The sequence below is a fragment of the Mauremys mutica genome, chromosome 3 (genome assembly GCF_020497125.1).
Source record: "Mauremys mutica isolate MM-2020 ecotype Southern chromosome 3, ASM2049712v1, whole genome shotgun sequence".
Taxonomy (NCBI): Eukaryota; Metazoa; Chordata; order Testudines; family Geoemydidae; genus Mauremys; species Mauremys mutica.
The window spans coordinates 14,158,051-14,183,808 of NC_059074.1; the positions used below are offsets into that span (position 1 = coordinate 14,158,051).

General features: G+C 43.4%; 1 protein-coding gene across 1 annotated transcript in view; it reads left to right on the top strand.

The window, feature by feature from the left end:
- The window catches only part of PKHD1 (PKHD1 ciliary IPT domain containing fibrocystin/polyductin), a 367,689-nt gene that overhangs the window by 228,778 nt on the left and 113,153 nt on the right, over positions 1–25,758 (top strand). The window contains exons 50-52 of the mRNA XM_045008841.1: positions 9,122–9,187; positions 11,172–11,300; positions 22,663–22,800. Of these exons, the coding sequence (XP_044864776.1) occupies positions 9,122–9,187; positions 11,172–11,300; positions 22,663–22,800 (333 nt within the window). The remainder of the gene's footprint in view (positions 1–9,121; positions 9,188–11,171; positions 11,301–22,662; positions 22,801–25,758) is intronic.

Here is a 25,758-nt window from a genome sequence, read left to right on the forward strand (position 1 = left end):
GTACAGCAGCTACCAGGATGGGGCTCTGATCCTTGACTGGGGCCTCTGGGCAGTACCACCATATAAATAACCAGTGGAATGTATTTTAAAACCCTAGTGTTGTGAAACCCTTTGAAATTACAAAGTTGTTTTCATTTCAAAGAGTTCAAGATAGAACCATTTTTCATTTGTTTTTCAATTTTTATGACCTTTTCATTATTATTATTAATTACATTTGCATTGTGGTAGCATCTGGGAGCCGAGTCTTGAACCAGGATCCTTTTGTGGTAAGCACTGTGCACATACATACAACAAAAAGATGGTCCCTGCCCCAAAGAGCTTACACTCCAAGTATAAATCAAGACAAACCAGATGGATAAATAGACAGGTGGGGTCAGGGAAACGCCAGGAAGCAATGGGACAGTATTGGTCAACATGATAGACAGTGGTCTCAAACTGATTGTTAGGGGTTTTTTTGCAGGCATTGTGGCAAAGGAGAGTTCAGAGGAGAGATTTGAAGGTGGATAATGAGGTGGCTTAGCAGATCTTTATGGGAGCAACTCCCAAACATAAGGGGCAGCATGGGAGAAAGCATGAAGGTGCTTGTTTGAAAATTTAATTACTGGGGAATGAAGGTAGAGGTTGACCTCTCAGTAGTGAATCAGAGATGATAGGTAGGGTGGGGATAGACAGTGAAGGGCCTTGAAAATGAAGACAAGGAAGCTTATTAATTGAAACATTTTTAGTTGAAATATTTGTCAAAAACATGATTTAAACTTTATGAACATGGTTACTGAACTTTTTCATTTACTCCAAGCCCATTTTCCAATGAACTTAATATATGGACCTTGTCTCCTTGAAGTCAATGGGACTACTCACATGTAAAGTGACACAGGATCAAGGCTTAGCATTGTATTGGTGCTGCATCAAACCAGGTCTGCTGTTTAATTAGTTTAAGCAACTTGAATTTCATTATTTTGATCATTCTTTCTTGTAAATACCTAAAGCCTGATCCAAACTCCATTGTAGCCAAAGGGAGGTTTTCATTGATCTCAGTAGGAGAAGAGCAGGTCTCTAAAGAGTTGTTCTTTACATTGAAAATTACGGTATGAGCAAAACAAAGATGCTTCATTCATATTCATTGCCAAAGTTTCAAGGGGCATTTTGGATGAAAGATTTGAAGTGGGAAGCTGGATGGCTCAGGAGATTGGTAACGCAATAATAAGCCTTTAACTTCTAGCCAGTTTGAATTCAGACCGGGTAAGTAGTTTCCAAAGGTCACAGTACTATTGAACCCTTTTTAATGGCCTATATGTGAGGATATGATTTAGTCACGGAAGTCACGAATTCCATGACTTTACTGGACCTCTGTGACTTCAGCTTCAGCTATCATTGGTGGGGGTGGAGCTGGGGCTATGCATCCCTGACCCGCGGCTTCAGCTAGAGCCAGGGCTTGTGTGACCCCCCCACACACATGCCATCTCTTTGATGGGGCCTGAGTGAGAGCTGCTTCTGTGTGTCCCTGCCTCATGGCTTCAGCCGACGCTGAAATCAGAGCTGTCCCCTGCTCTTCTGTAGAAGTGGGGCTGTGGTTGTCAGTCCCCCACCATGGGGCTCCAGCTGTCATTCCCCCTACCCTCTCCAGCCCTCTCTCCCCTGTTATTTTTAGTAAAAGTCACGAACAGGTCACAGCTCCCGTGAATTTTTGTTTATTGCCCGCGACTGTCCGTGACTTTTACTAAAAATAACCATGACAAAATCTTAACCTTACTTCTCTGAAATGAGTTGAGTGTTCTCATTTCAGTTCCTAGCGGACAGGTGCCCGAATCACTGATCCATGGAAAAACACCCTCACACACAGCACCAATTGTCATCCTCGTTGGCAGCCTCAGCGGAGAGGCCAAAAAGTGAGTGGATTGTGGTGATCAGAAAATGAAGACTAAACCGCACTCTTTCACTCTTAGAGATAGTCCTTGTAATTCTGGATTGAAGCTCATTAGTATGGGAGATTGAGGAAGCTCATGCTGCCTCAGTCTTTGCTGCAGCCATTATTAATCCATTAAGAGAGGAAGCCAGACTTGGTTTGCCAGATTTTAAGGTTTTATATTGCTGCCCAGCAGCATGGTATCCAAATCCATATGATAATACAGTTCTGAGCACCCTAGTATATGGCACCTTCTAGTAATTGACCAAATATTCTATCTCCATCTCCCCAGCTTTGGAAGATCTGTCTCATGTGTAGTGCTGCAGATACCTTGTTGTTGAGTGTGATTTCTAAAAGTTTTGATGTTTCCCCATGATCTATGTCGGCCCTATTGATGTGGAATGAAATGATGTTGTTTCTTATTTGTAAGTCAGGCTATTGGAGCATTTATCCTACTTTCAGCACTTTCTAATAACCACAGGCAAGTTTTCTGTCACTACATAGCTGATGAAAGACTGTTTTGCTCCTCCTTCACATCAACTCAGAGACCTAAACCAGGGGAAGGAAGATGCCAGGAAGTTTGAATTCAAGAAGGCCTTTATGTATGATTCACAGCCCAAGCATCCAGGAAGGGCTGTAATCAGACAGAAAATTGATGGGCCTGATAAAGTTTTTATACAACTAGGCCCTGGAGCCTTATAACTGCATGTTGCGAAGAGGCACCTTAATCCAATGTTTACTAATGACATCCTTTATCTGCGTTGCCTGTATCTCTTCCTGTTCCTTGCCTAAATGATGATAATATACTCAATATATAAACAAAACCACCCAGAGAACTAGGTAATTATGTCCTTGTCCGCTCTCTGGGCTTGAATCTCTACTGCATGGGCAGGGCCGCCCAGAGGATTCAGGGGGCCTGCGGCAAAGCAATTTCAGGTGCCCCTTCCATAGCAAAAAGTTGCAATACTTTAGAATACAATATTCTTGTGGGGGCCCCTGCAGGACCCGGGGCCTGGCGGCAAATTGCCCCCTCCCCCTCCGGGCAGCCCTGTGCATGGGACCTTGTGTAGGCATTTATTCCTGAGTGAAGTGGGTGTAAAATGCTTTCCAATCAGCATGATTGTGATTTACACCTACTTTGCCTTGCACTAGCATAAATAATTACATTAAGTGCCAGGCTGTAGAGAATCAAACCCTGTAGTTTTTAACCAAGCTGATAAGTTAGTGATGTGGTTAGCTCTAAGCATGGTTAGGATTATCACCCAACTTGAGTAGTTAGCATGGCAGCTAACCAGGAGCTGCTTTTGTCATTGGCCTGGCCTAGTATCTGGTTGTCTTCATGTAACCAGGCTGCAGTAGTGTTACCTGTTGTATAAACAGGACCCCTTCACCAGGTCTATGTAGCCACGATAAACAATCCTCCTTGTGCCGAGCTTTCTGTGCGGTGGGAAATCCCAGCATTCTCTGTTGCATGTGTTGCTGGTGCCATTCTGAATGTCTGCTGGATATTCTATTCCCTGCTGAGGCAGTATGGGGATAGCTGAACAGATTTTCCCTGAATGCATTGTTGCAAACAGAGGGAATCAGACAAACCAGGATGTACTGTGAAAAAAGCTGTGTGTGTGTGTTGTAACCAAGTCAGATGAGCATATTTCATACCTTGTTACAAAAGCACGGTTGTAGGATTCTCCTGTCCCTGGCAACTGTTTATACTCTGGTGTAATTCCATTGATTTCACAGGATTATTTCTGATTTGCCCTGAAATAAATGAAAGGAAAATGAATAGTGAATAGACTGGCCTACAGCAGATGGTCTAAACCATTCTCCTAAAACAATAAGTTACTTCAGGTAGTCCTACTTCTCAGCTCTCTCCTGTTATGATAGATTGCCTCATTGCTTATACCCAAATTACCCTTTGCCTCCCTTTTACCTTATTTTACTGCTGAGTTCATTCCTGACAGAATTAGAACTAAGCCTCAGTCTGGCATCATTTGTGAAAGGAACATATTTTTGTTCAGGCTTTTCACTGCCAGCTTTATCTTTCTGGCATTAATTCTACTAATAAGGTTTTCTTTGTTTCTGACCACTAATGCTGAGGTGAAGCAGTACCACAAGAACAGCATTAATCTCTCCGTGGTACTCATGTTGCCCCAGCACCCTAATGCCTCACAATCTTTAATCAGGTATCAGAGGGGTAGCCGTGTTAGTCTGGATCTATAAAAGCAGCAAAGAGTCACCCACGAAAGCTCATGCTCTAATACGTCGGTTAGTCTATAAGGTGCCACAGGACTCTTTGCAATCTTTAATCAGTTTATCCTTACAACACCCCTGGGAGTTAGGGAAGTGCCCTGGTCCCCATTTCACAGATGAGGAGTTGAGGCGCACAGACAGGAAGTTTGCAGCAGGGCAAGAAATTGAACCCAGTGCTCAAGGCTAGCACCCTAACAATGACACCCATCTCCACAAGAGACAGACGCAGAGTGGCAGACCAAACTCCATGGCATTATTAAGTGGAGTCCCTGTATGGCGACTTTGCACTTTAGAGTGGCTTTTGCAAATATGGCACCAGACTGTAATTAACTATTGGGAAACAAGGTGTCGCTGAAGAGCAGAGTTGTGGCACCTGATTACGAATTAATCAGGCATGGGAAAACCCACATGGAATCCCATTCTGTTTAATTATGGAAGCCTCATTCGGCATAGGAGCATATGCTCCTAACTCAGTCTAGTGTTTTAAACTGACATCAGATAGTAATTATCAGAAAGAATCAAGTATTTTGATTATTCCCACTAATTTATTGACACTTAAAATTAATGGACCTCAGACATTCTAAATTAGCTTGGTTGCACTGGGAGATGGGAAGGGAGGTAAGGAGAAGTGGGTCTCACAATTTAAAAGGACAAAGGCCTGTTTAAAGATAAGGTAGGTAAAGTACAAGGTGACATGCACTTCCATTGTCAGGTTAAGGTGCATGTTGTGGAGAAGATAAGAGTGTTCTTGAATGGCTAGCTAGTAGGAGTTCTCCTTTGTAACATTGCTTCTGTAGAGCTATGAGCATAGTCATGTAGCCTTGGAACCTTTCCCCCGCTCTAGATTCACCAATTTTAAGGTCAGGAGATAGCTTTATGATCAGCCTTGTGGCCTGAAGCTCTAGAACAGAGATCAGCAACCTTTCAGAAGTGGTGTGCCGAGTCTTCATTTATTCACTCTAATTTAAGGTTTCGCGTGCCAGTAATACATTGTAATGTTTTTAGAAGGTCTCTTTCTGTAGGTCTATAATATATAATTAAACTATTGTTGTATGTAAAGTAAATAAGGTTTTTAAAATGTTTAAGAAGCTTCATGTAAAATTAAATTAAAATGCAGAGCCCCCCCGGACCGGTGGCCAGGACCCAGGCAGTGTGAGTGCCACTGAAAAGCAACTCGCGTGCCGCCTTTGGCACCCGTGCCATAGGTTGCCTACCCCTGCTCTAGAAGGTAAAGAGCTCCTTGTTCCTATTTGGTGAATGAGGGAAGAATGGTCACAGAGTTGCTTCATCTGCATACGTTATTTATTCAGAACTCAAGATGGACAGAAGTTCCAGAGGAGAAGAAGCTCTCTTTCCCGCTCTGTTGGTGAACAGTGGGAATTGTGGCTACAGTGAGCGCTTCATCTGCATGAGCTTCTTACCCAGAATTCCTCCAGTGATACTTGGGAGTCACCATAACTGTACACACACTCAGAATTGGTTTGGAATTGGAACTGAGGCAAGAGCTCACATCTTTAGTAGTAAGGGTCTTTTCAAGGGTCCTACATCACTGCTGATTTCCCTTTATTGAGGCGTCTGTACTGTGGGGACAATTCTCTGCTGAAAGCCACAAGGTAGCTTCTTGAGGGGATGCAATGCAGAGAGGGCTCTTTGTTGAAGCCACTGAGAATAACAGCAGAGGTGAGTAAATTCTCTGGTAGGGTTCTTCCTATCCAGCAACCAAATAAAGCTGAAATCATTGTAGTTGGGTTAAGTGGTGGAGCCTCAGGACAGGACCTGGCAGAATTTTGCAAGGGATTGGAAGCAAGTCTGCCCAAGTGCACCTCAGTATCCTGGGACTACGCTACCCATTGACACCAAACCGTGAGTTGTGTTTAGCGGCGGGACAAGACAGAAGTGATGTGATAAAAGGGGCATTTGCCTACTGGACATTCACATTGGCAAGTAGGGAATCAAGTTAAAAGACTATTGCAAAGTTACCATGGGGGAAAGCTCTAGGTCCCACTGTCAACAAGGTTGCCCGTCTCAAATTGCACAGAGGTGAAATCATTACAGATAAAAGCAAGCAGTTGTTTTGTTGGGTTGAACACTATTCAGAGCTCTACGCACAAGAAAGAAACATCGCCTGCGAATCACTGATCCAAATACCAACTCTACAGGTCATGCCAGAGCTAGATGTGGAGCCCAGTGTAGAAGAGCTAAGCAAGGCCATTGATTTGCTATCAAGTGGCAAGGCTCCTGAAAAAGATGGCATCCCAGCAGAAATCCTCAAGTGTGGGAAAGACAGCCTACTACCATATCTTCATCAGCTGCTACTTAAATGCTGGAAAGAGGGTGAGGTACCACAAGAGCTGTGTGAAGCAAACATCATCATTTGTATAAAAATAAAGGCAAAAAGGGTGACTGCAACAACTACAGGGGTATCTTGCAACTAAGTATAGCAGGAAAAGCTTTAGCAAAAGTCATCTTAGTGTGCCTACAGCAGTTGGTGAATCATGTATACCCTGAATCACAGTGCAGATTCAGGGCTGGAAGATCAACTATAGACATGATATTTTCTCTACATCAACTCCAAGAAAAGTGCATAGAGCAAAACCAACCATTGTACATTGCCTTTGTGGACCTAACCAAAGCATTCAACACAGTCAGCAGAGCAGGTCTATTTGCGAGCAACTGTCCAGTTTGATGGGTCCACTTCAGACAGCTTTGAGATGAAAATCGGAGTGAAGCAAGGATGTGTTCTTGCTCCTACACTCTTTGGAATCTTCTTTTCAGTACTCTTGAACTGTGCATTAAAGGATATGAAAGATGGAGTATATCTCCACACAAGATCAGATGGGAAACTCTTCAAGTCAAAGACCAAAGTAAAAAAGGTGATAATTAGGGATTTTCTATTCGCTGATGATGCTGCCCTCATAGATCACAATGAAGATCTATTACAAGAAGTCATGGGCTGCCTTTCAAGTACCTGTCAGGCATTTCTATCACCATCAGCATCAAGAAAACAGTTGTATTAGGACAGAGGGTTCCACAAGATCTGCCACTTACCTTAAATGCAAACCAGCTAGAAGTAGTCCAAAAGTTCAGCTATTTAGGTTCTACAGTGATCACCAACCTCTTACTGGATGAAGAACTAAATGTTCGCTTTGGAAAGGCTGCCACCACCTTTAGCAGACTAAGTAAAAGAGCACGGAACAACTCAAAGCATACTATCAAAACCAATATGCTAGTGTACCAAACTTGCATCCTCATGTATGGTGGGGAAACATGGACAACTTACGTTCATGAGGAGAAAAAGTTTAATAGTTTCCACCTACGTTGTTTACGCTGCATACTCAACACCAAATTGCAAGATAAAGTCACCAACGCAGAGGTTCTTCAAAGAGCAAATTTACCAACTGTGACAGCCCTGCTCAAGCAAAGATGACTGTGCTGGCTGGGCCATCAGAGTAGGTTGGAAGACGGATGCATTCGCTAGGCAGTGGTTCTCAAACTAGGGCCGCCGCTTGTTCAGGGAAAGCCGGGCCAGTTTGTTTACCTGCTGTGTCTGCAGATTTGGCTGATCATGGCTCCCACTGGCCGCGGTTCACCGCTCCAGGCCAATGGGGGATATGGGAAGGGCGGCCTCCTGCAACCCCCATTGGCCTGGAGCAGCGAACCACGGCCAGTGGGAGCTGCGATCGGCCGAACCTGCAGACACGGCAGGTAAACAAACTGGCCCAGCCCGCCAGGGGCTTTCCCTGAACAAGCGGCGGCCCTAGTTTGATAACCACTGCTCTAGGACATGCCATACAGGGAACTATCAGAGGGAACAAGAACAACAGGACATCCCAAGCTTCGCTATAAAGACGCATGCAAGCGAGACATGAAGGAATTTGGAATTGATCCTGACCAATGGGAAATCTTGGCAAGTGATCATAAAAAGTGGCATCATCGTCTCCATGAGGGTATCAAAGTCCATAAGAGGAGCTGGCTTGAGCCTGCAGGAAGCAAGCAGCTCCCAACCAAGATACAGACATTTGCAATAACTGCCAAAAATCATGCAAATCTCGGATTGGCCTATTCAGTCACATGAGACATTGCAAACCATCTACATCATAGGCTGCAATTCCCACGGTCTCTTGCAGACAAAAGGATGCCAACAACAACCATGGGGGAGTGTTTTACTTGTCATTCATTTAGATACATGGTTGCTGTGTTCCCTTTCCCCCTAATGAAGTGCTCCTTTCCTCACATACAGACTCAGTGCTTGTGAGTAGGAAGAATTGCCTATTAAGGGCACCCAAGAAAGGTATTAAGTGATCTCAGAAATGCTGGCTAGGAGCTCAAGCTAGTGGGGTATTAATTTTAATAGATGAACTGAGCCCTTATTGCTGTTGACAAAACCTAGCAGAGGGGGTTACAGTTATGATAATCTAGTCTGACCTCCTACATACCACGGGCCATAGAATTCTTGGCTCTAACCATAAATCCTGGTTGAATTAGTGCATCTCTTTTAGAAAGGCATCCAGTCTTGACTCAGATTCCAAGAACATACATACATACAATGAACAAAACCTACAGTTCCCTTTCTGATCTCAGTTATCCCATTGTAAATCCAAAGTAACTCGCTAGTGTAAAGCCATTGCAGTCAATAGAGCTACTCTAGTTTTACAAAGGGGTACATGAAGTTGGCATGCCAAGTGCGGCTTTTGTTTATTGTATATCTGCTCTTAGCTTTTTTTTGATAAAGTGCCAAGAGCCCTTCAATGCCTACAAACAAAAACGTATTCATTTCTTTATAAAAACACTGGAAGAAAAATGGTTGAAAAAGGATCAACAAGGCTAGGTACTTAGGAAACCTTTTGTTGTTAGAAATGTGAATGATCAGAAAACATCGTATCAGAGATTACTGTCTAATTACTTTTGTTAGTTTCCATTCAGTTGCTGATGGGGTTTGCCTACAACCCATGCACCCTCTCTGTTCAGTTACAGGGGAAGAACTAGTCCAAGTAACACTCAAAGGAGAAGAAAAAATCCCTCTACCTTCACCAGGTATGTGATGGTCTCAGCCTGACTGGTTTGGTCTAACAGCCACAGCAATTCCTTTTACTAGGTTTCCAGGAAAATGTCGCTGCACATCACCTCTATGTTTTGTACATCTGTCAGCCCAAAAGGGGCTCTTGGCATTCATTTAAGCATTTTATTGAGCCACATCTACCATTGCATATGATGAATGTGTGATTCCCCATTATAAAAGACTATAAACTTTTGTTAAGAAATACCATATCAGATCATAAAGGTCATGGCGAATGTAAGACTACAATGTATTTTAGTGCTACACAGTGATCTTAGGATAATAGCATGACATTATTATGCAGTTACACATTGAGCCAGACAGCATAATAGACCAAAGGATAGGGCTGGAAACAAGGAAGACCTACTGAGTTCTAATCTTGGATTTGCCATCAAGTTGCTAGGTAGTCCACTATTGTTACGGTTGTTTATTTGTGTTGCAGTAGTACTTAGAGGCCTCACCTAGGGATCAGGGCCCCATTGTGTTAAGCATTGTACATACACATAACAGAAAGACAGAGCCTGCCCCAGAGAGCTAACAATGTAAGTTGGGCTCAACTTCTCTGGCCTTCATTATACTGTGGAAAGGGGTTCATAAAACTTACCTACCTCACAGGATTATTATAATCATTATTTATTTGTATTGCAGAAATGCCTAGAAGCCTCAGTCTGGATCAAGGGTGAAATCTAGGTCCCCACTGAAGTCAACAGGGATTTTGCCATTTCCCTGGAGCAAGGATTTCACCCCAGACCTTCATTATTCTACATGCTGCACAGATATATATAGTAAAAAAGTCCTTGCTTCCAAAGAGCTTAGTTGATTTTCACATAACCTAGATCCTTTGACCTTTAGGACATATTACAGAATCCATCTAGCTTCCTGGCTTTTGGGTAGGAAGGCACGCAATGAGACCAGACACTTGTTGGTAGGGTATGGTTTGGTTCACTTGGCAAGTTCTGGTTTTGTGGGGGAGGAGAGATTGCTATGGTGTTTTTTCCCTTCCATTTATGTGCTTTAAATATGTCTCAAAGATGTTGAGAGATTTGGATAATTGCTTTTATTGCTGTTAGGTAAATCTTACAAGCTGAAAACCCATGCTCTCACATAGGTATAATTCATAAAGTCGGGTATTTAAAAATGCTGAAAATAGCTGAGAATTTAAAAATTGGACACTTAGAGACTGAAAATCCCAGTGATATTTGAACTGGATGCTATTCTGCCCCAAAAGGGCTCTCAATCATGTTTGTAGCTGCTGCTATTGCTTCACACTGACTGTGCTGATGCTTTAGGCTTCAGAGTAGCACACAGAATGATATTCCTGGAGTCTATTATGTAGTTACAAAGAAATAAAATAACTGTTTGTAAAGCACTTTGAAAATGTAAAAGATTGTGTAAGTATCATAGAAGAACCTCACATTGCTTAGAGCTCTGCCTTGATTTGGGTGAGCACTAAAGAGTTTGAATGCTTGTCTGGACCTTCTCCAAACACCTTGGGTCTGCAGAGACGATCTCAAACTCTTAGGAGAACTCTCTTTTTCATGGGACCTCCAGTGCTTCTATTCAGAAGCAAAGCAGCATTTAGAGTGACAGGGTATGTCTACACAACAATCTGGAGGTGTGATTGCAGCATGCATAGACGTACCTGAGTTAGTTTTAATCTAGCTAGTTTGCTAAAAATAGCAGTGAAACTGAATCAGCACAGTGCCTGAGTATAACCCTCCAGGACCATGGATACATACTCAGGTGGTTAGCTAATGCTGCTGGCTATGCTCCCATGGTTTCTCTGCTAGCTTTAGATCACATGCTGTGGTCACAACTCCTAATCACTGTGTAGACATACCCTAAATCAGTTAACACAAATAGGGTGTTCATACCATGGATCTGTGACTATCCAGGAAAGGTTAAGACTCCCAACAAATGACAACTCCAAATACATCTTTCTTTGTACATCCTGTTTTCCAGCTCCAGTTTCTCCTCCTGACATCATTTTGAAATGGTCATTTCCTGAATCATGGAGTGGAGTGAAAAAAGGCTGGGGTGGATACAACCACAGCATTCCCGCCCCTGGTGAGGATGTCATCATCTTGCCTAGTAAGTAAGGGAAGTACAGTTCTGAGTTTCTCTCAGTAACACCAAGGGTATGTCTACACTGGAAATGTTAGTCCAGTTTTAACATGTGCTAATTAACACAACTGTAGATTCCAGTGTACAGAGGACACAAACATTTGACCTTAGACTGCAGCATAAATGCATATTTGTTAGAACAAATATTGCCCCAAAAGCACAGACCTCTCTATATCTTTCTCTCACAAGCGCTCATCCACTGCACAAATATACACACGGTTCTGTGGTGGGATTTTTTATTTATTTTTTTAAGTAAACTCAGATGTGCCATATCACAGCTAATGCAGAATGTGTCTTTCTACTTACCTAGTGGTGTTTCACACAGGGAGCATATTTCAGCTGAGCTCCTAAGACTGTACTGGCTTCCATTCTGCTTTCTGGTTGCCTGTCCAGCTGTTTATTTAGATCTCCAAATCCGTTTATGGATTGGGTTTCTAAGTACCATTGAGTCCATCTTTGTCTTTGGGCTTTACCCCAAGAGTGGAGATTGGCTGAAGTGCTGATCTCATATGGCCATCTGGCTAAGGCACTTACTCTGTGCCTGTGAAGGCACAGACTTTATATGTCAGGTTGCCCAAGTCTGGGTGCCCCAGCTCCACTTCTAAATATTGGAGATAATTAAGCTTCTTTTCTCTCAGCCTTTGCCTCTCTTCTCTTTTTAGATTGTAAGTCCTTTGTGGCAGGGACACTGTGTTATATGCATACATGTGCAGCACCTGGGACAACGGGGCCCTGATCATGGCTAGGGCTTTGAGGCACTACAGCAAGACAAATAATATATTGTACTAATTATAATGCTGGCAGTTCTTAGACCTGTGTATCTGGGTGGTGGATGCAGGGCACCTTTCCCCCCGAACATGGTCTGACAAAGCCTGAGTTTGCTGATCCTTCTGGAAGGCCTGTCTCAGACCTACTCTGAGGACCTGGGTTTTGTCATCTGCTTTTCTTGTGGGGGGCTGGAGGGTCTTTCTGTTGTCATTTTTTACCTCTTGGGCAAATTGAGATTATTACTTTTGCATTTTATTTGATTGTGTCCCAGAAGTGTTTCATTGGCCCCACATATAAATGATAAATAATTAAATACCACATTATGAATGTAGTAAAAATCAGCATTAGTTGAAGAGAGAATTAGTAGTGTGAGTTGTATATGAGATGGGGGAAAGACACAGCTGCTCCCAGAACCCCCTGGCCAGACTTTTGACACAGATAATTAGGACTCTGTTCTGGCTAACACATAAGCATCTACGTATGTTTGCTTCTCTCTGGACCCCCATTGGCTACAATGTGTACAGATGCCTAGACTCCAGGTAGCCTAGCGATAGGCTAGTACACAAAATACCGACTCATCTACCTCTTTCATGAGATCGGGTTGGAGAATTCCACTGAAATTTCAAATACTGATAAAAAATCGATAAAGTTTTCCCATGTCTCCCCCTGCCCCCACAGGTTTTCAACTAACTGTTGAGCTGGTTGAAATTTTTCAAATTATGATGAAGAAGCAGGGATTAAAAAAAAATTATAATGTTCCTCCCCTCTGTTTTTTCAAAAAACCTCTAGCAGTGACACAAAAAAATGTACAAATTATAAATAGTGACCAAATTTGTAAAAATCATGCCCTATTCAGTTACAATTCACAAACAGAAAAAGTGCTGTCTTTTCTGTTCTATGCTATCTAGATTCTTGTATCACCCTCATCACCGTAGTGTCTGAGCGCCTTCCGGTTATGCATTGAGCAGCATGATTAACTTCTTTTCACATGTGGTTTATTCCCTCTCTCATCCCCTCCTCAGAGAGAGAATTATGTGTGCAGTGGAGTGTTTTCTTTTGGTAGGTTTTTTCCCCCCCACTGCTCTGTGTTTATGTTAGAGAAGTCAAGCAGAAGAAGTGCACCTTGCACTTGGAGTGGAAGACGATGAGGTTTAGGATGGTGCTTTGTTCCTGGAGGACTTCCTTCCAAAGTCATGAACTGGCCCCCAAGAAAGATCTGTCTCCCGCACCGATGATCTTAAGCCTTATGGGAAAAAGTTCCACTGTGGCTCAGGGCAGAGCTGTTGACCAGTTTTCATCCCATAGTTTTAGGCTCTTTTAGATACACTGGGCCCAAGCTGTTGTGCGGCCTGAAGATAAGAATGGAGACATTACTACATTACATTACAGTACAAACATTAACTAATCCTCACAACGCCTCTGTCGTGTGGTATATAAGAAAGCTGTATCATACCCATTCTTCACATGGAGAAAGTACGGCACGAAGAAAAATAAGTGACATTCCCAAGACCAGAGAGCAACTCAATGCCAGAGCAACGTTAGAATCCAGGAATCCTTAGTTCTGAGTCCTGCTGTTCAACTCTTTAGAACCTGCTGCTCCACAGTGGCGCAAAAACTGCCATCTCCACCCTTTAAAAACCTTATCGAATGGGGAAACCAAAGCAAAATGTTTTATAAGCAAAAAGAAACAAACAAGAGGAGTAGTTGAATGTTAGGCCATGCACAATTCAGTGCAGTGTGGTGTTAGTTTATGGAGAGCAGTTCCTTCTGTTTGCCTGCATTCCTCATGTCGTAAATAACTGTCATGTTGCTTTAGATATAATCCCTTCTTGGGTCTCAGCCTGGTGCACAGGTGCACATATTTGATTAGTGTCCAAAACCTACTCCACCCTGCTTCCCACACTTTTTCTTTATTTTAATTTAAGAACCACAAGAATAAACTCTCTAGCTTGATCTTCCTCCCAAGATGGCTGTTTTATCACTTGCCTCACCTTTACTCTCTCTTGCTTTAGAAAAGCTTCATCTTCACTCCTCCACTCCACTAGTTCCAACTGCCATGGTGACTAACTATGCAACTTCACACAGGGTCCTAAAAATCAGTTACAGGTACCAGTAGTCAAGTTGTTATTCATAGAATCATAGCGTTGGAAGAGACCTTAGGAGGTCATCTAGTCCAAGCCCCTGCTCAAAGCAGGACCAATCCCAACTAAATCATCCCAGACAGGGCTTTATCATGCTGGGCCTTAAAAACTTCTAAGGATGGAGATTCCACTACCTCCCTAGGTAACCCATTCTGGTGCATCACTATCCTCCTAGTGAAATAGTGTTTCCTAATATCCAACCTAAATCTCCCCCACTTCAATTTGAGACCATTGCTTCTTGTTCTGTCATCTGCCACTACTGAAAACAGCCGAGCTCCATCCTCTTTGGAATCCCCCTTCAGTTAGTTGAAGGCTGCTATCAAATCCCCTCACTCTTCTCTTCTGCAGACTAAATAAGTCCAGTTCCCTCACCCTTTCCTCGTAAGTCATGTGCCCCAGCTCCCTAATAATTTTTGTTGCCCTCCGCTGGACTCTCTCCAATTTGTCCACATCTTTTCTGTAGTGGGGGGCCCAAAACTGGACACAATACTCCAGATGTGGCCTCACCAGTGTCGAATAGAGGGGAACAATCACTTCCCTCAATCTGCTGGCAGTGCTCCTACTAATGCAGCCCAATATGCCATTAACCTTCTTTGCAACAAGATCGCACTGTTGACTCGTATCCAGCTGCTCATCCACTGTAATCCCCAGGTCCTTTTCTGCAGAAATCCCACTTAGCAAGATGCTCCCTAGTCTGTAGCAGTGCATGGGATTCTTCCATCCTACGTGCAGGACTGTACACTTGTCCTTGCTGAACCTCATCAAATGTCTTTTAGCCCAATCCTCCAATTTGTCTAGGTCACTCTTGACCCTATCCCTACCTTCCAGCATATCTACTCCCCGCCCCCAGCTTAGTGTCATCCGCGAACTTGCTGAGGGTGCAATTCATTCCATTGTCCAGATCATTAATGAAGATGTTGAACAAAACTGGCCCCTGGACCGACCCCCGGGGCACTCCACTTGAAACCAGCTGCCAACTAGACATAGAGCCATCGATCACTACCCATTGAGCCTTACGATCTACCCAGCTTTCTGTCTACCTTATAGTCCATTCATCCAATCCATACTTCTTTAACTTGCTGGCAAGAATACTGTGGGAGACCATATCAAAAGCTTTGCTAAAGTCAAGGTATATCACGTCCACCGCTTTCCCCATATCCACAGAGCCAGTTATCTCATCCTAGAAGGCAATCAGTTTGGTCAGGCATGACTTGCTCCTGATGAATCCATATTGACTGTTCCTGATCACCTTCCTCTTCACCAAGTGCTTCAAAATGGATTCCTTGAGGACCTGCTCCATGATTTTCCCAGGGACTGAGGTAAGGCTGACTGGTCTGTAGTTCCCAGGATTCTCCTTCTTCTCTTTTTTAAAGATGGGCACTATATTTGCCTTTTTCCAGTCATCCAGAACCTCCCCCCAAACACCACGAGTTTTCAAAGATAATGGCCAATGGCTCGGCAATCGCATCAGCCAACTCCCTCAGCACCCTCAGATGAATTGCATCTGGCCCCATGGATTTGTGCATGTCCACCTTTTCTAAGTAATCCTTAACCTGTTCTTTCACCACTGTGGGCTGTTCACCTCCTCCCCATACTGTGCTGCCCAGTGCAGCAGTCTGGGAGCTGACCTTGTCTGTGAAGATTGAAGCAAAAAAAGCATTGAGTACTTCAGCTTTTTCCACATCATCTGTCACTAGGTTGCACATTCAGTAAGGATTCCACATTTTTCCCGACCTTCTTCTTGTTACTTACATACCTGTAGAAACCCTTCTTGTTACCTTTCACATCCCTTGCTAGCTGCAACTCTAATTGTGCTTTGGACTTCCTGATTACATCCCTGCATGCTCAAGCAATATCTTTATACTCCTTCCTAGTCATCTGTCCAAGTTTCCATTACTTGTAAGCTCTCTTTTTGTGTTTACTGAAGATTTCACTGTTAAGCCAAGCTGGTCACCTGCCATATTTGCTATTTTTTTCAGCACACTGGAATGATTTGTTCCTGCATCCTCAATAAGGTTTCTTTAAAATACAGCCAGCTCTCCTGGACTCCTTTTCCCCCTCACATTAGCCTCCCAGGGACCCTGCCCATCAGTGCCCTGAGGGAGTCAAACTCTGCTTTTCTGAAGTCCAGGGTCCGTATTCTCCTGCTCTCCATTCCTCCTTTTGTCAGGATCCTGAACTCGACCATCTCATGGTCACTGATGCCCAGGTTCCCACCCACTTCTACCCCTACCAATTCCTCTCTGTTTGTGAGCAGCAGGTCAAGAGGAGCACGGCCCCTAGTTGGTTCCTCCAGCACTTGCACCAGGAAGGTGTCCCCAACACTCTCCAAAAACTTCCTGGATTGTCTGTGCCGTGCTGTATTGCTCTCCCAGCAGATGTCAGGGTGATTGAAGTCCCCCATGAGAACCATTCTTTGGTTTTAGTCCAAAAGGATATAAATGAACTCCAGTCTAGAAGAGAAACAACCTTTACTGATCATCTAAAATGCCTGCATGGGGTGGATTTCACCTGTAATGATAACTTTAGTGGGACTACTAATGGAAGGGTAGCTCACTGGTGAGGCTGTGTGTTACGGGTCCCCTTCTATGCCTGAGCCACAGAGGACATGAGGCTGTTACAGTCCCAGAGGGAATTCTTTGGCATGAGAGAAAAGATGGTCTAGTGGTTAGGATGCTGACCTAGGTCTTAGAAAACCTGGGTTCACTTGCTTGTTCCACCATTGACTTTCTGTGTAGCCTAGGGCAAGTTGCTTAGGCTCTCTGTGCCTCTGTTCCCAATGTGGATAGTAGCACTTCCCTTTGTTACAGTAGTGTTGTGAAACCAAGTCCATTAACGATTATGAGTTGCTGTGGTGATCGAGGCTATGTAAATAGATTGGCTTGAGTTGTATCAGCTCATTAGTTTACCTCTGGAGTTCTCTGGTTCAGTCTCTGGTGTTTTAGCCAAGATAGTGGCCATCACATAAGGACTAATCACATGAATAAGGCTTGCAAATCAGGTTCATTGCCTAAACTGGGACTCCCACATTTAAAAACCAATTGCACAACTTTGAAAAGCATGAATGGTGAGTTGATTCATACCATTCCATCAGCAAACAGCAGCTGTCTTCATTCCAGGCCAGATCATGGAATGCATTAGCCCCTCAAGTGCTCAGATTTTCAGTGCTTTGGTTGATGGTTTTTCAGTATGACACACTCCTGACACATTGTATATTGGGTGGAAGGAGAACGTGTTATAATTCTGGGCAATGGAATGTTGGTTTGAAAGGTCTAGATGTGATATGTAGCCCCTGGCCTTTTTTTCTTTTTTTTCTTTTTTTAGTGGTGGAATCCACTCTGTTATTCATTTTCTGATTTTGATTTTCTTTGAACTTTTTCTGTTTGAAGAGATGAATGCTGGAGTACTGTCTCTCATATAATAGCTTGTCTGTTGTGCCTGATTTCCATTCAATGGCATGCTATGGTGTTTTATATAGCAATGGGGTTGATCAAAGGCATTTTATGTCATTGCTGGAGTCATTAGTGAATTCTCAGCGTTGAATGCCCAAACATTAAGGCTGTGAGATTTTGTCTTCAGGAAGTACACATAAAATGAAAGGTAGCCCTCTTAGTTTTGAATTATTTTCTTAATGCAGTTGCTTGTGGCGATGTGAATTTCTTGGGGGAAGGGAGAAAACAAATACAGTTTTTCCTTTGTCTGGAGATAAATTTCGTTGAGCCGTCTGACCTAAAGTCGCTGATCTTAGGCACTGACTAGTCACCTCACTGTGTAATCTGCAGAGCTGCTCATATGAGGCAGTTAGGTACGTGCCGCAAGGAATATATCACATGTGGTAACCGTCTTCTATCCATCAGTTCATTTTTCTCCTCAAGTGTGGAAGGAGATTAACTCTACAATGGAGCCCCCTGCTGTTTCTGCAGAATATATTTCTGTCTCCTCACACATCCACTGAACATGCATCAATTTTGCCCTCCGTTGCACCCGTGAAACCACATCAGGTCTGCACAGGTGTCTCGGAGGGTCAGAATCTCCCCCTCCCATTATTATTCTAGGGTCACATGCTTGAAGCTCTAGTTACAGAGCAATCAGTGTTTCATTTATAAGCCCTTATTTCTAAGGATGAGCAACTCAGCAAAAAAATTTGTTCCAGGCTTAAACTTGACATATAGATGTTATGCCTAGAAGCACTCTTCCTTCTTCTTGTAAAAATGTTTCACTCTATGTTTGATTAATATACTTACGGCCTTTGTCAACCGCAGCATTTTATCATATTCTTGAGCAGTGATTTCCTAATACAAGCCTTTCCCACAATATCATTTTAACAATATCTCCCCCCTTATTCTCTTCCTCTCTGCCTGTTTCACTCTGTATTGCGAATTTTTTCCTACTGATTATGACAGTTAGCTCTTCAGGGAATGGGACTCTGTCCCTCATATAAAGGGCCTTGAACACAGTTGTTTTGCCATCCCAGTTAAAATGTTCTCAAGTTGTGAGCCTCTGCTCACAAGCTCAGTAGAGACTTATTCCAGTTTGGCAGCTAAATTCACTGACGATTTCATCCATGCTGAGCATGCTCCAGCCCAGGGCTTCATGGACTGAACATGACTTTCAGTGCAGTTGCTCGTCCGGGCAGCGAGGGACTGCTGTGGTTGCAGGCACAGGAACTGAGAGCAGAGAGACTGCCTCTCCTGCCTTCTCAAGGCTCTTCCTGACGGGCTCAACGGGTAGTGATCAATGTCTGCATATCTAGTTGGCAGCCGGTATCAAGGAGAGTGCCCCAAGGGTTAGTCCCTGGCTGGGATGATTTAGTTGGGGATTGGTCCTGCTTTGAGCAGGGGGTTGGACTAGAGGATCTCCTGAGGGCTCTTCCAACCCTGATAGTCTATGATTCTATGATGTGGGGTGGAGGCTGGATGGGAGAAGAGGGGGAGGGGTCAGGAGCTGGGGTGGGGTGGATGTTGGATGGGAGCAGAGGGGGAGGTGTCAGAAGGTGGGATGGGGAGGAGGTGGAATGGGAGTGGAGGGCAAGTAGAGGCAGTAACTAGAGGGGTAGATAGGAATACAAGGGTGTGGGTCAAGATTCAGTGGATTGGAGGTTGTGTAGTAGCAAGGAGGAGTCAGGAGCTGGTGAGTGCATAGGAGGGGAGAAAGATGGGGTCAGACGTTGGGGCCCAGCGTTACATGAGATTGCAACCATTACAGAACGCTTCCCTACAGAACCTGGAATTGGATCCAGGAACCCTGAGTTTCACCATTCTCTGTTGTCAACAAGTTGCTGTGAAATACTCAAAGTGTGTATCTCATGCTTGTCTAGTGGCTGGTTCACATGCAAGATAACAGCCTACTACTGCTACTAGTTACACCATTGGCTCAATTTATAGACAATTTGTTGTGGGCCTCAAGGTCTGACCTCTGCTCATGAGCCAAGTTGGGGTCAATATGAGTCCACATGACTGAATTTTTTATTTCAGTTTGTTTTAAATTAGAAAGAAAAAAAGCAAAAAAACCTACATTTAAAGAACATTAAGGTTGGAAAGTCAAAAACACAAAAGTTAGGAAATGTCAGAATTTACCTGAATAAGGACAGAGTAGATACCTCTGGGCAGTTTGCAAATATAATGAAAACTGATAAAGTTGGTGTTGCCTTGAAAAATATAAAGCCTTTCATCTCTTTTAGTGAGAGACGCCACAGTTGAGGAGGAAAAGATAATGTCCATTTAGCCCTTTTTCATGTGACACACAATTAGCTTGTGGAACTCATTGCCACAATATATTATCGAGGCCAAGAGTTTAGCAGGATTCAAATATAGATTAGACATATCCCAATGAATGACAAGAGTATCCTAAAAAACCCCACAGCATTTTTGAAAGGGTTAATAAACCTCTGTGCTAAAGGCTTAAGCCGATCTCTAATTATTGGAAGCAATGAATCTTCGCTGAGGACTGGTTACCCTGTCATTGCCTGCTGGAGCATCTTAGTGGTACAGAATATCCACGTTTTCATGGCGCCCTCTGTTGAGAAAGCATTTTCATTTGTCCAGGAGCGTCCCCTGATGCAGAGATAACTGGTCACAGCATGTTGCACCACAGGCGCCAGCTTCTAATTTTCTCAGAGGATGCTCAACTCCCACTCAGCCTCAGGCCCTGCCCCAGCTCTACCCTTCCCCCAAACCTCTATACCTGGCCCGCCTCTTCCCGCCCTGCTCCACCCCGGCCCTGCCCCCACTCCACCCCTTTCCCCACGGCCCCACCCCCACTCCACCTCTTTCCGCCCCCTCCCCAAGCATGCCCAATCCTGCTCCTCCCCATCCCTTCCCAGCACTTCCTGCACACTGTGGACTCGGCGCCTATGTCACACCTATGTCACATCCAGAAGCCAATTGTGAAAACCACAATTAAAGGCCCTGAACCAACTTTCTCTAAAGTCTACTGAAAGACTCCCATTGACTTTAAGGGGAATTCAGCTCTGTGCTGTGGGCTAGTGCAGATTTTAAGTCCCTCTGACTACCGTACATGATGGATACACAGCACAACCAGTGAAAAAGTAGTGGAGATTATTGGAACCCAGCAAACACTAGTCAGAGATATTATCAAAAGAAAGGTTAGATGTGCTGGGTACATTTTAAGGGCTTCAGTGAGCGAAGCAGGTTTACAGGGACTGGAAGGGAAAGTTGATGGCAGAAGATCATGAGGAAGAAAATGGATGGATGAGGGATGCTGTGTTATCTTGGGTGGATCAAAAAGGATTATTCATCCACAAAGAGATTAGCAGAGGATCGTACAGAATGGGATACCATGGTTGCAATACTCCAGTAATGGAGATGCCACATAAGAAGATGACTACTCCCTACTTTGAATGCTTTAGTGGTACATAAATGCTGCACAGTCTATCTGCTGGCATCTTTATAAAGAAATTGTGCTATGGTGGGATATTCAGAAGTGCTCATTATTATTACAGTAACACCTAAAAGTCCCACCCAAGACGACTTGTGTTATGCGATGTACAAACACAGAATAAGAGACAGTCCTGATCTCAGAAAGTTGACACTGGCAAGCAGAGGGAGGGGTGAAATGACAGTCAAATCTTTCATCTGCTGCAGTGAGACACAACACAGTTGAGGAGGAAAAACAAGATTACACAGGAGACCAGTGGCAGAGCAAGTGATAGAACATGGGTCTCCTGAGGCCAAGCACAGTGCCCTGTAGTGGAACACACTGCCTCTCTACTGTTATTTTCTCTGCTCCTATTGGAGTCAATACCAAAACTTCCATTATCTTCAATGGCAACAGCCTTAGGCGAGTGCTGAACACTTCTGAAAATCCCACCGTTAATTACTGATTGCTTGTGTCAGCAAGGTGGGTAAATTCCAACATACGTCTGCCATGTGAGACGTGTTTGAACATTGTTTTACTGTTTCACTTTATTGATTCATATTTTCTTGGGTGTAATAAAAAAGTGATGCGGGTGGTTTTTAGCCTCTGTTTCAAAATTTGTTTTACTGAACTGAATGATTAAGTATCACTTACACAGTTAGATTTAACATAGACCCAGATTCAACAAACCCATTAGCATGTGCTTAAATTTAATTCAAGTCCATCGGACTTAAACATATGCTTAAGTATTTTGTTGAACAGGGATGATTTAAGACTGTGCTTAAAGTTGAAGTTAATAGGACTTAAGCATGACAGAACAAGGATAATGGTCTCAAGTTGCAGTGGGGGAGGTTTAGGTTGGATATTAGGAAAAACTTTTTCACTAGGAGGGTGGTGAAACACTGGACTGGGTTACCTAGGGAGGTGGTGGAATCTCCTTTCTTAGAAGTTTTTAAGGTCAGGCTTGACAAAGTCCTGGCTGGGATGATTTAATTGGGGATTGGCCCTGCTTTGAGCAGGGGGTTGGACTAGATGACCTCCAGAGGTCCCTTCTAACCCTGATATTCTATGTTGTTGTTATTTATTATTTGTGTTGCCATGCAGGGGCCTCATTGTGGTAGGTGCTGTACAAACACAGAACAAACAGACTGTTACACCCAAAGAATGTTTACAATCTAAGTAGATTAGTAGGTTCATAGGCAGAAGGGACCAATGTGATCATCTAGTCAGACTCCTATATAACACAGGGCATAGAACTTCTCCTAAAGGATCTCTTTTAGAAAAATATCCAACCACTTATTTAAAAAATGGCCAGTGGTGAGAACATCATGACCCATGGTAAGTTGTTCCAATAGTTAATTACTCTCAATATTCAAAATTTACACCTTATTTCCAGTTTGAATTTGTCAAACAAAATTTGAAGTTAAGCACATGCTTAAGTGGCCATGATCTCTAAAGCTTTACTCTCATTTTCCATCTTCATATCACAGTGTCGGTATATTGACATTGCTCTCTCTTTCTCTCTCTCCTTTTTTTTTTTTCAGACAGGACCATCCTGGTGGATACAACTCTTCCTCCTCTGAGAGGTCTCTATATACTGGGGACTCTGGAATTCCCAGTCAACTCCAGCAATGTCCTTAGTGTCACCTGTATAGTGGTTGCAGGTGGTGAACTGAAAGTGGGTAAGAGAGAAATAATGACCAGACGATGTTCTTGAAGCTAGGATTTCGTTTTATTTGTTGATTAAAAAAACAAACAAAGAAGAATGAACAACAAACACTATAAGGTCGTTCGTGGTGATGCTAGGCCTGATAATCAAACAGGTCATCGCTTCTTCTGCAATGCATACAAGAAAAAGGCCATTTTAGAATGAGTAGGGTGAGGAGATAATCTAATACAGCTGAGGCATACTTAAGAATTAAATGTACATAAGTAGTGAAAAGCTGGTCCCATTGAAGTCGCTCGTAAAACTCCCACTGATTTCACTGGGGCCAGGATTTTACTCAATGTGTATAAAACCCAGGCATGTGGATTGTATCTGTCTCCCTGCACTTCATATAGCACTTGTTTTCTTGGATTGTAAGTGCTTCAGGGCAGAGACTGAGTTATGCTGGATGTGGGAGCAGTCCCTAACATTGTGTGCTTAAAGTTGAAGTCAATAGCACTTAAGCAAGTGGCATGGAGGGCCTTTAACACCAACTCAAGAAGGCAACTAAGTATTCCCCCAAGGCATAGAAATCCTGATCTGACATAAAACTGGCCTAGCTGGATGTTCTGCCAATACCTCAGAACAGAGAGGTGTCAGGGACTCTTGGGGAATATAGCATAGGGTGCTAGTTCTTATGCCAAAAGTGTCCCCAATGTCACTGGGTCTATTTCCTACTAGTCACAATGAAGAAACCAATGGCTTTCCCCAGAAAAGTAATTACTCCCATAATTCTCTTCAAACATGAAGCTGCATAAAGCCAGGAATTTTATTTACTTACAGGAATCCTTTGGATGCTCAGATAAGTGTGTTGGTCACTCCCCGACCTTTCTCAAGATTGGTTTTATGAACTTTAAAACAATAATTTATTTGAGTAATCACATTCCCGCGAAGTCCACCTTGGGATTTCTTTGTTGTTAATCTCAGGGGACTGGCTAGTTAATACAGCTTTAGCAAACGAGATATTGTATTGCCTTGAGTTTTGCTTTGAAAAAAGTCTTTACAGATAACAGTGGAGGTCAGTGTATCTTTACATATTCTTAACAGTTTATTGTTTCCACCTTTTTGCAGTTTAAATGTATATATTAGGAAAATAAGTGTGCTCCGCTGCCTAAAAACACTTATTTAGACATATTGATGTGCTTCATTGCTACATAACCCCCCCTTAAGCATATAGCCATGAAGTAATACTGGCATTGATAGCCAAACAGGTAGCTAGCTACACCTGTAGATTCTCTGGACAGCATCTTCTGGAGACAGTTTCCTGTTCCAGTTTCTGCTATAAAAGGGGTAGCTGGATACAAATTCTTCACATTGCCGACAGTGTTCTCTACTGGCTTTTACACTTGGCTGTAAAAACAGGAGAGGATACCACCCTCCCCCTTCTCTTCCCACGTGTTCTAGGCCTGAAGGCAGCTTCTTGGAGCCCATCTGTCCAATCGTGTGTATTCCATGCCCAAAGGAAGGTTTTTCAGCCCATCTGTCCTATTCCACCACACCCTAAAGAAATCCTGACACAAAACAGATAATGAGACAGTTTAGTAAACAAAGTTAATAGATGTGGACATCAGCACTGAGTGATGCCAAAGTAGGCTCTGAGATTGACACCATCTGATCCACATACCAACACACTCTCTCCAGTGTAACTTCTCAGTGTCTTGCTTCCAGTTCAGCCATTATTGACTAAATATCATTGACTCTGTTTTACAGATAGGGAAGCTGACGCACAGAGGATATGTCTACGCTGCAGTTAGACACCTGCAACTGACCTGGGCCAGCAGATTCGGGCTCGAGGGGCTCAGGCTCGCGGAGTTCTTTAATTGCAGTGTAGACATTCGGACCCCTACTTCGCAGGGTCCTAGAGCCAGGGCTCCAGCCTGAGCCTGAATGTCTACACCACAATTAAACAGCCTCTTATCCTGAGTCCTGCAAGCCCAGGTCAGCTGGGTGTAGCCATACCTAGAGTGGCTACATGACTTGCCCAGGCTGTACACACATTCTAGGGCAGAGCCAGGAATGGGATCGCAGGCCCAGATTTCCTAGTTCTCAGTCTGGCATATTTAACCTCAGGATCATAATTCCGTAGTCTATTAGGTAAAACTTACTTGAACTTTGCTGTATGGGGGAGGGAGAGCTCAGTGGTTTGAGCATTGGCCTGCTAAACCCCAGGTTGTGAGCTCAATCCTTGAGGGGGCTATTTAGGGATCTGGGGCAAAAAACAAACAAAAAAAAAACTTGTCAGGGACAGTACTTGGTCCTCTTAGTGAAGGCAGAGGACTGGACTCAATGACCTTTCAAGGTCAACTTCCAGTTCTATGAGATAGGTATATCTCCATATATAATTATTATTTACATTAGCACACTGGTTCTTTTATTTGGGAGAAGGTTGATTAAAGCACAGGAGTGGGAGTAGGACTACAGGTAGGAGAAATATTCTTTGCAAGAAAAAAAAGGGAAGATTTCAGAGTTTCTGAAACGTCAACGATATTCCAACAATTATGGCAAAACTTTAGTTTGAAACGAAACAGGGATGTGAATTTTAGATGAGTCCATGCCCCCTAGAGGCTACATGGCACAAGGAGATGCATGTCAGGGCTAAGAGCACAGAACTCCTGAGACATCTCTGATGGACCTTACTAAAATTTTGCATTTATGTACAGTGTAATCCACTGGTCAATGTGTGCTATGAGTCCCCTCTGTACCTGATTCATGGGGGATATAATCTGTTACAACTCCCAGCTATTGGGCTTATTTAGACCTGTAGCTCTGGATTTCCTGGTTCAATGGTGGTTACAATCATACTTTAGAAGCATTGTTTAGTTACACCTTACAGCCTCCATGTGGTATGAAGTAGGAAATTATCATCATTCCTAGTTTGAAGCTGGGGGAATTGAGGCTCAGCGAAGTGAGGTGACTTGCAAATAGCACTAGCATG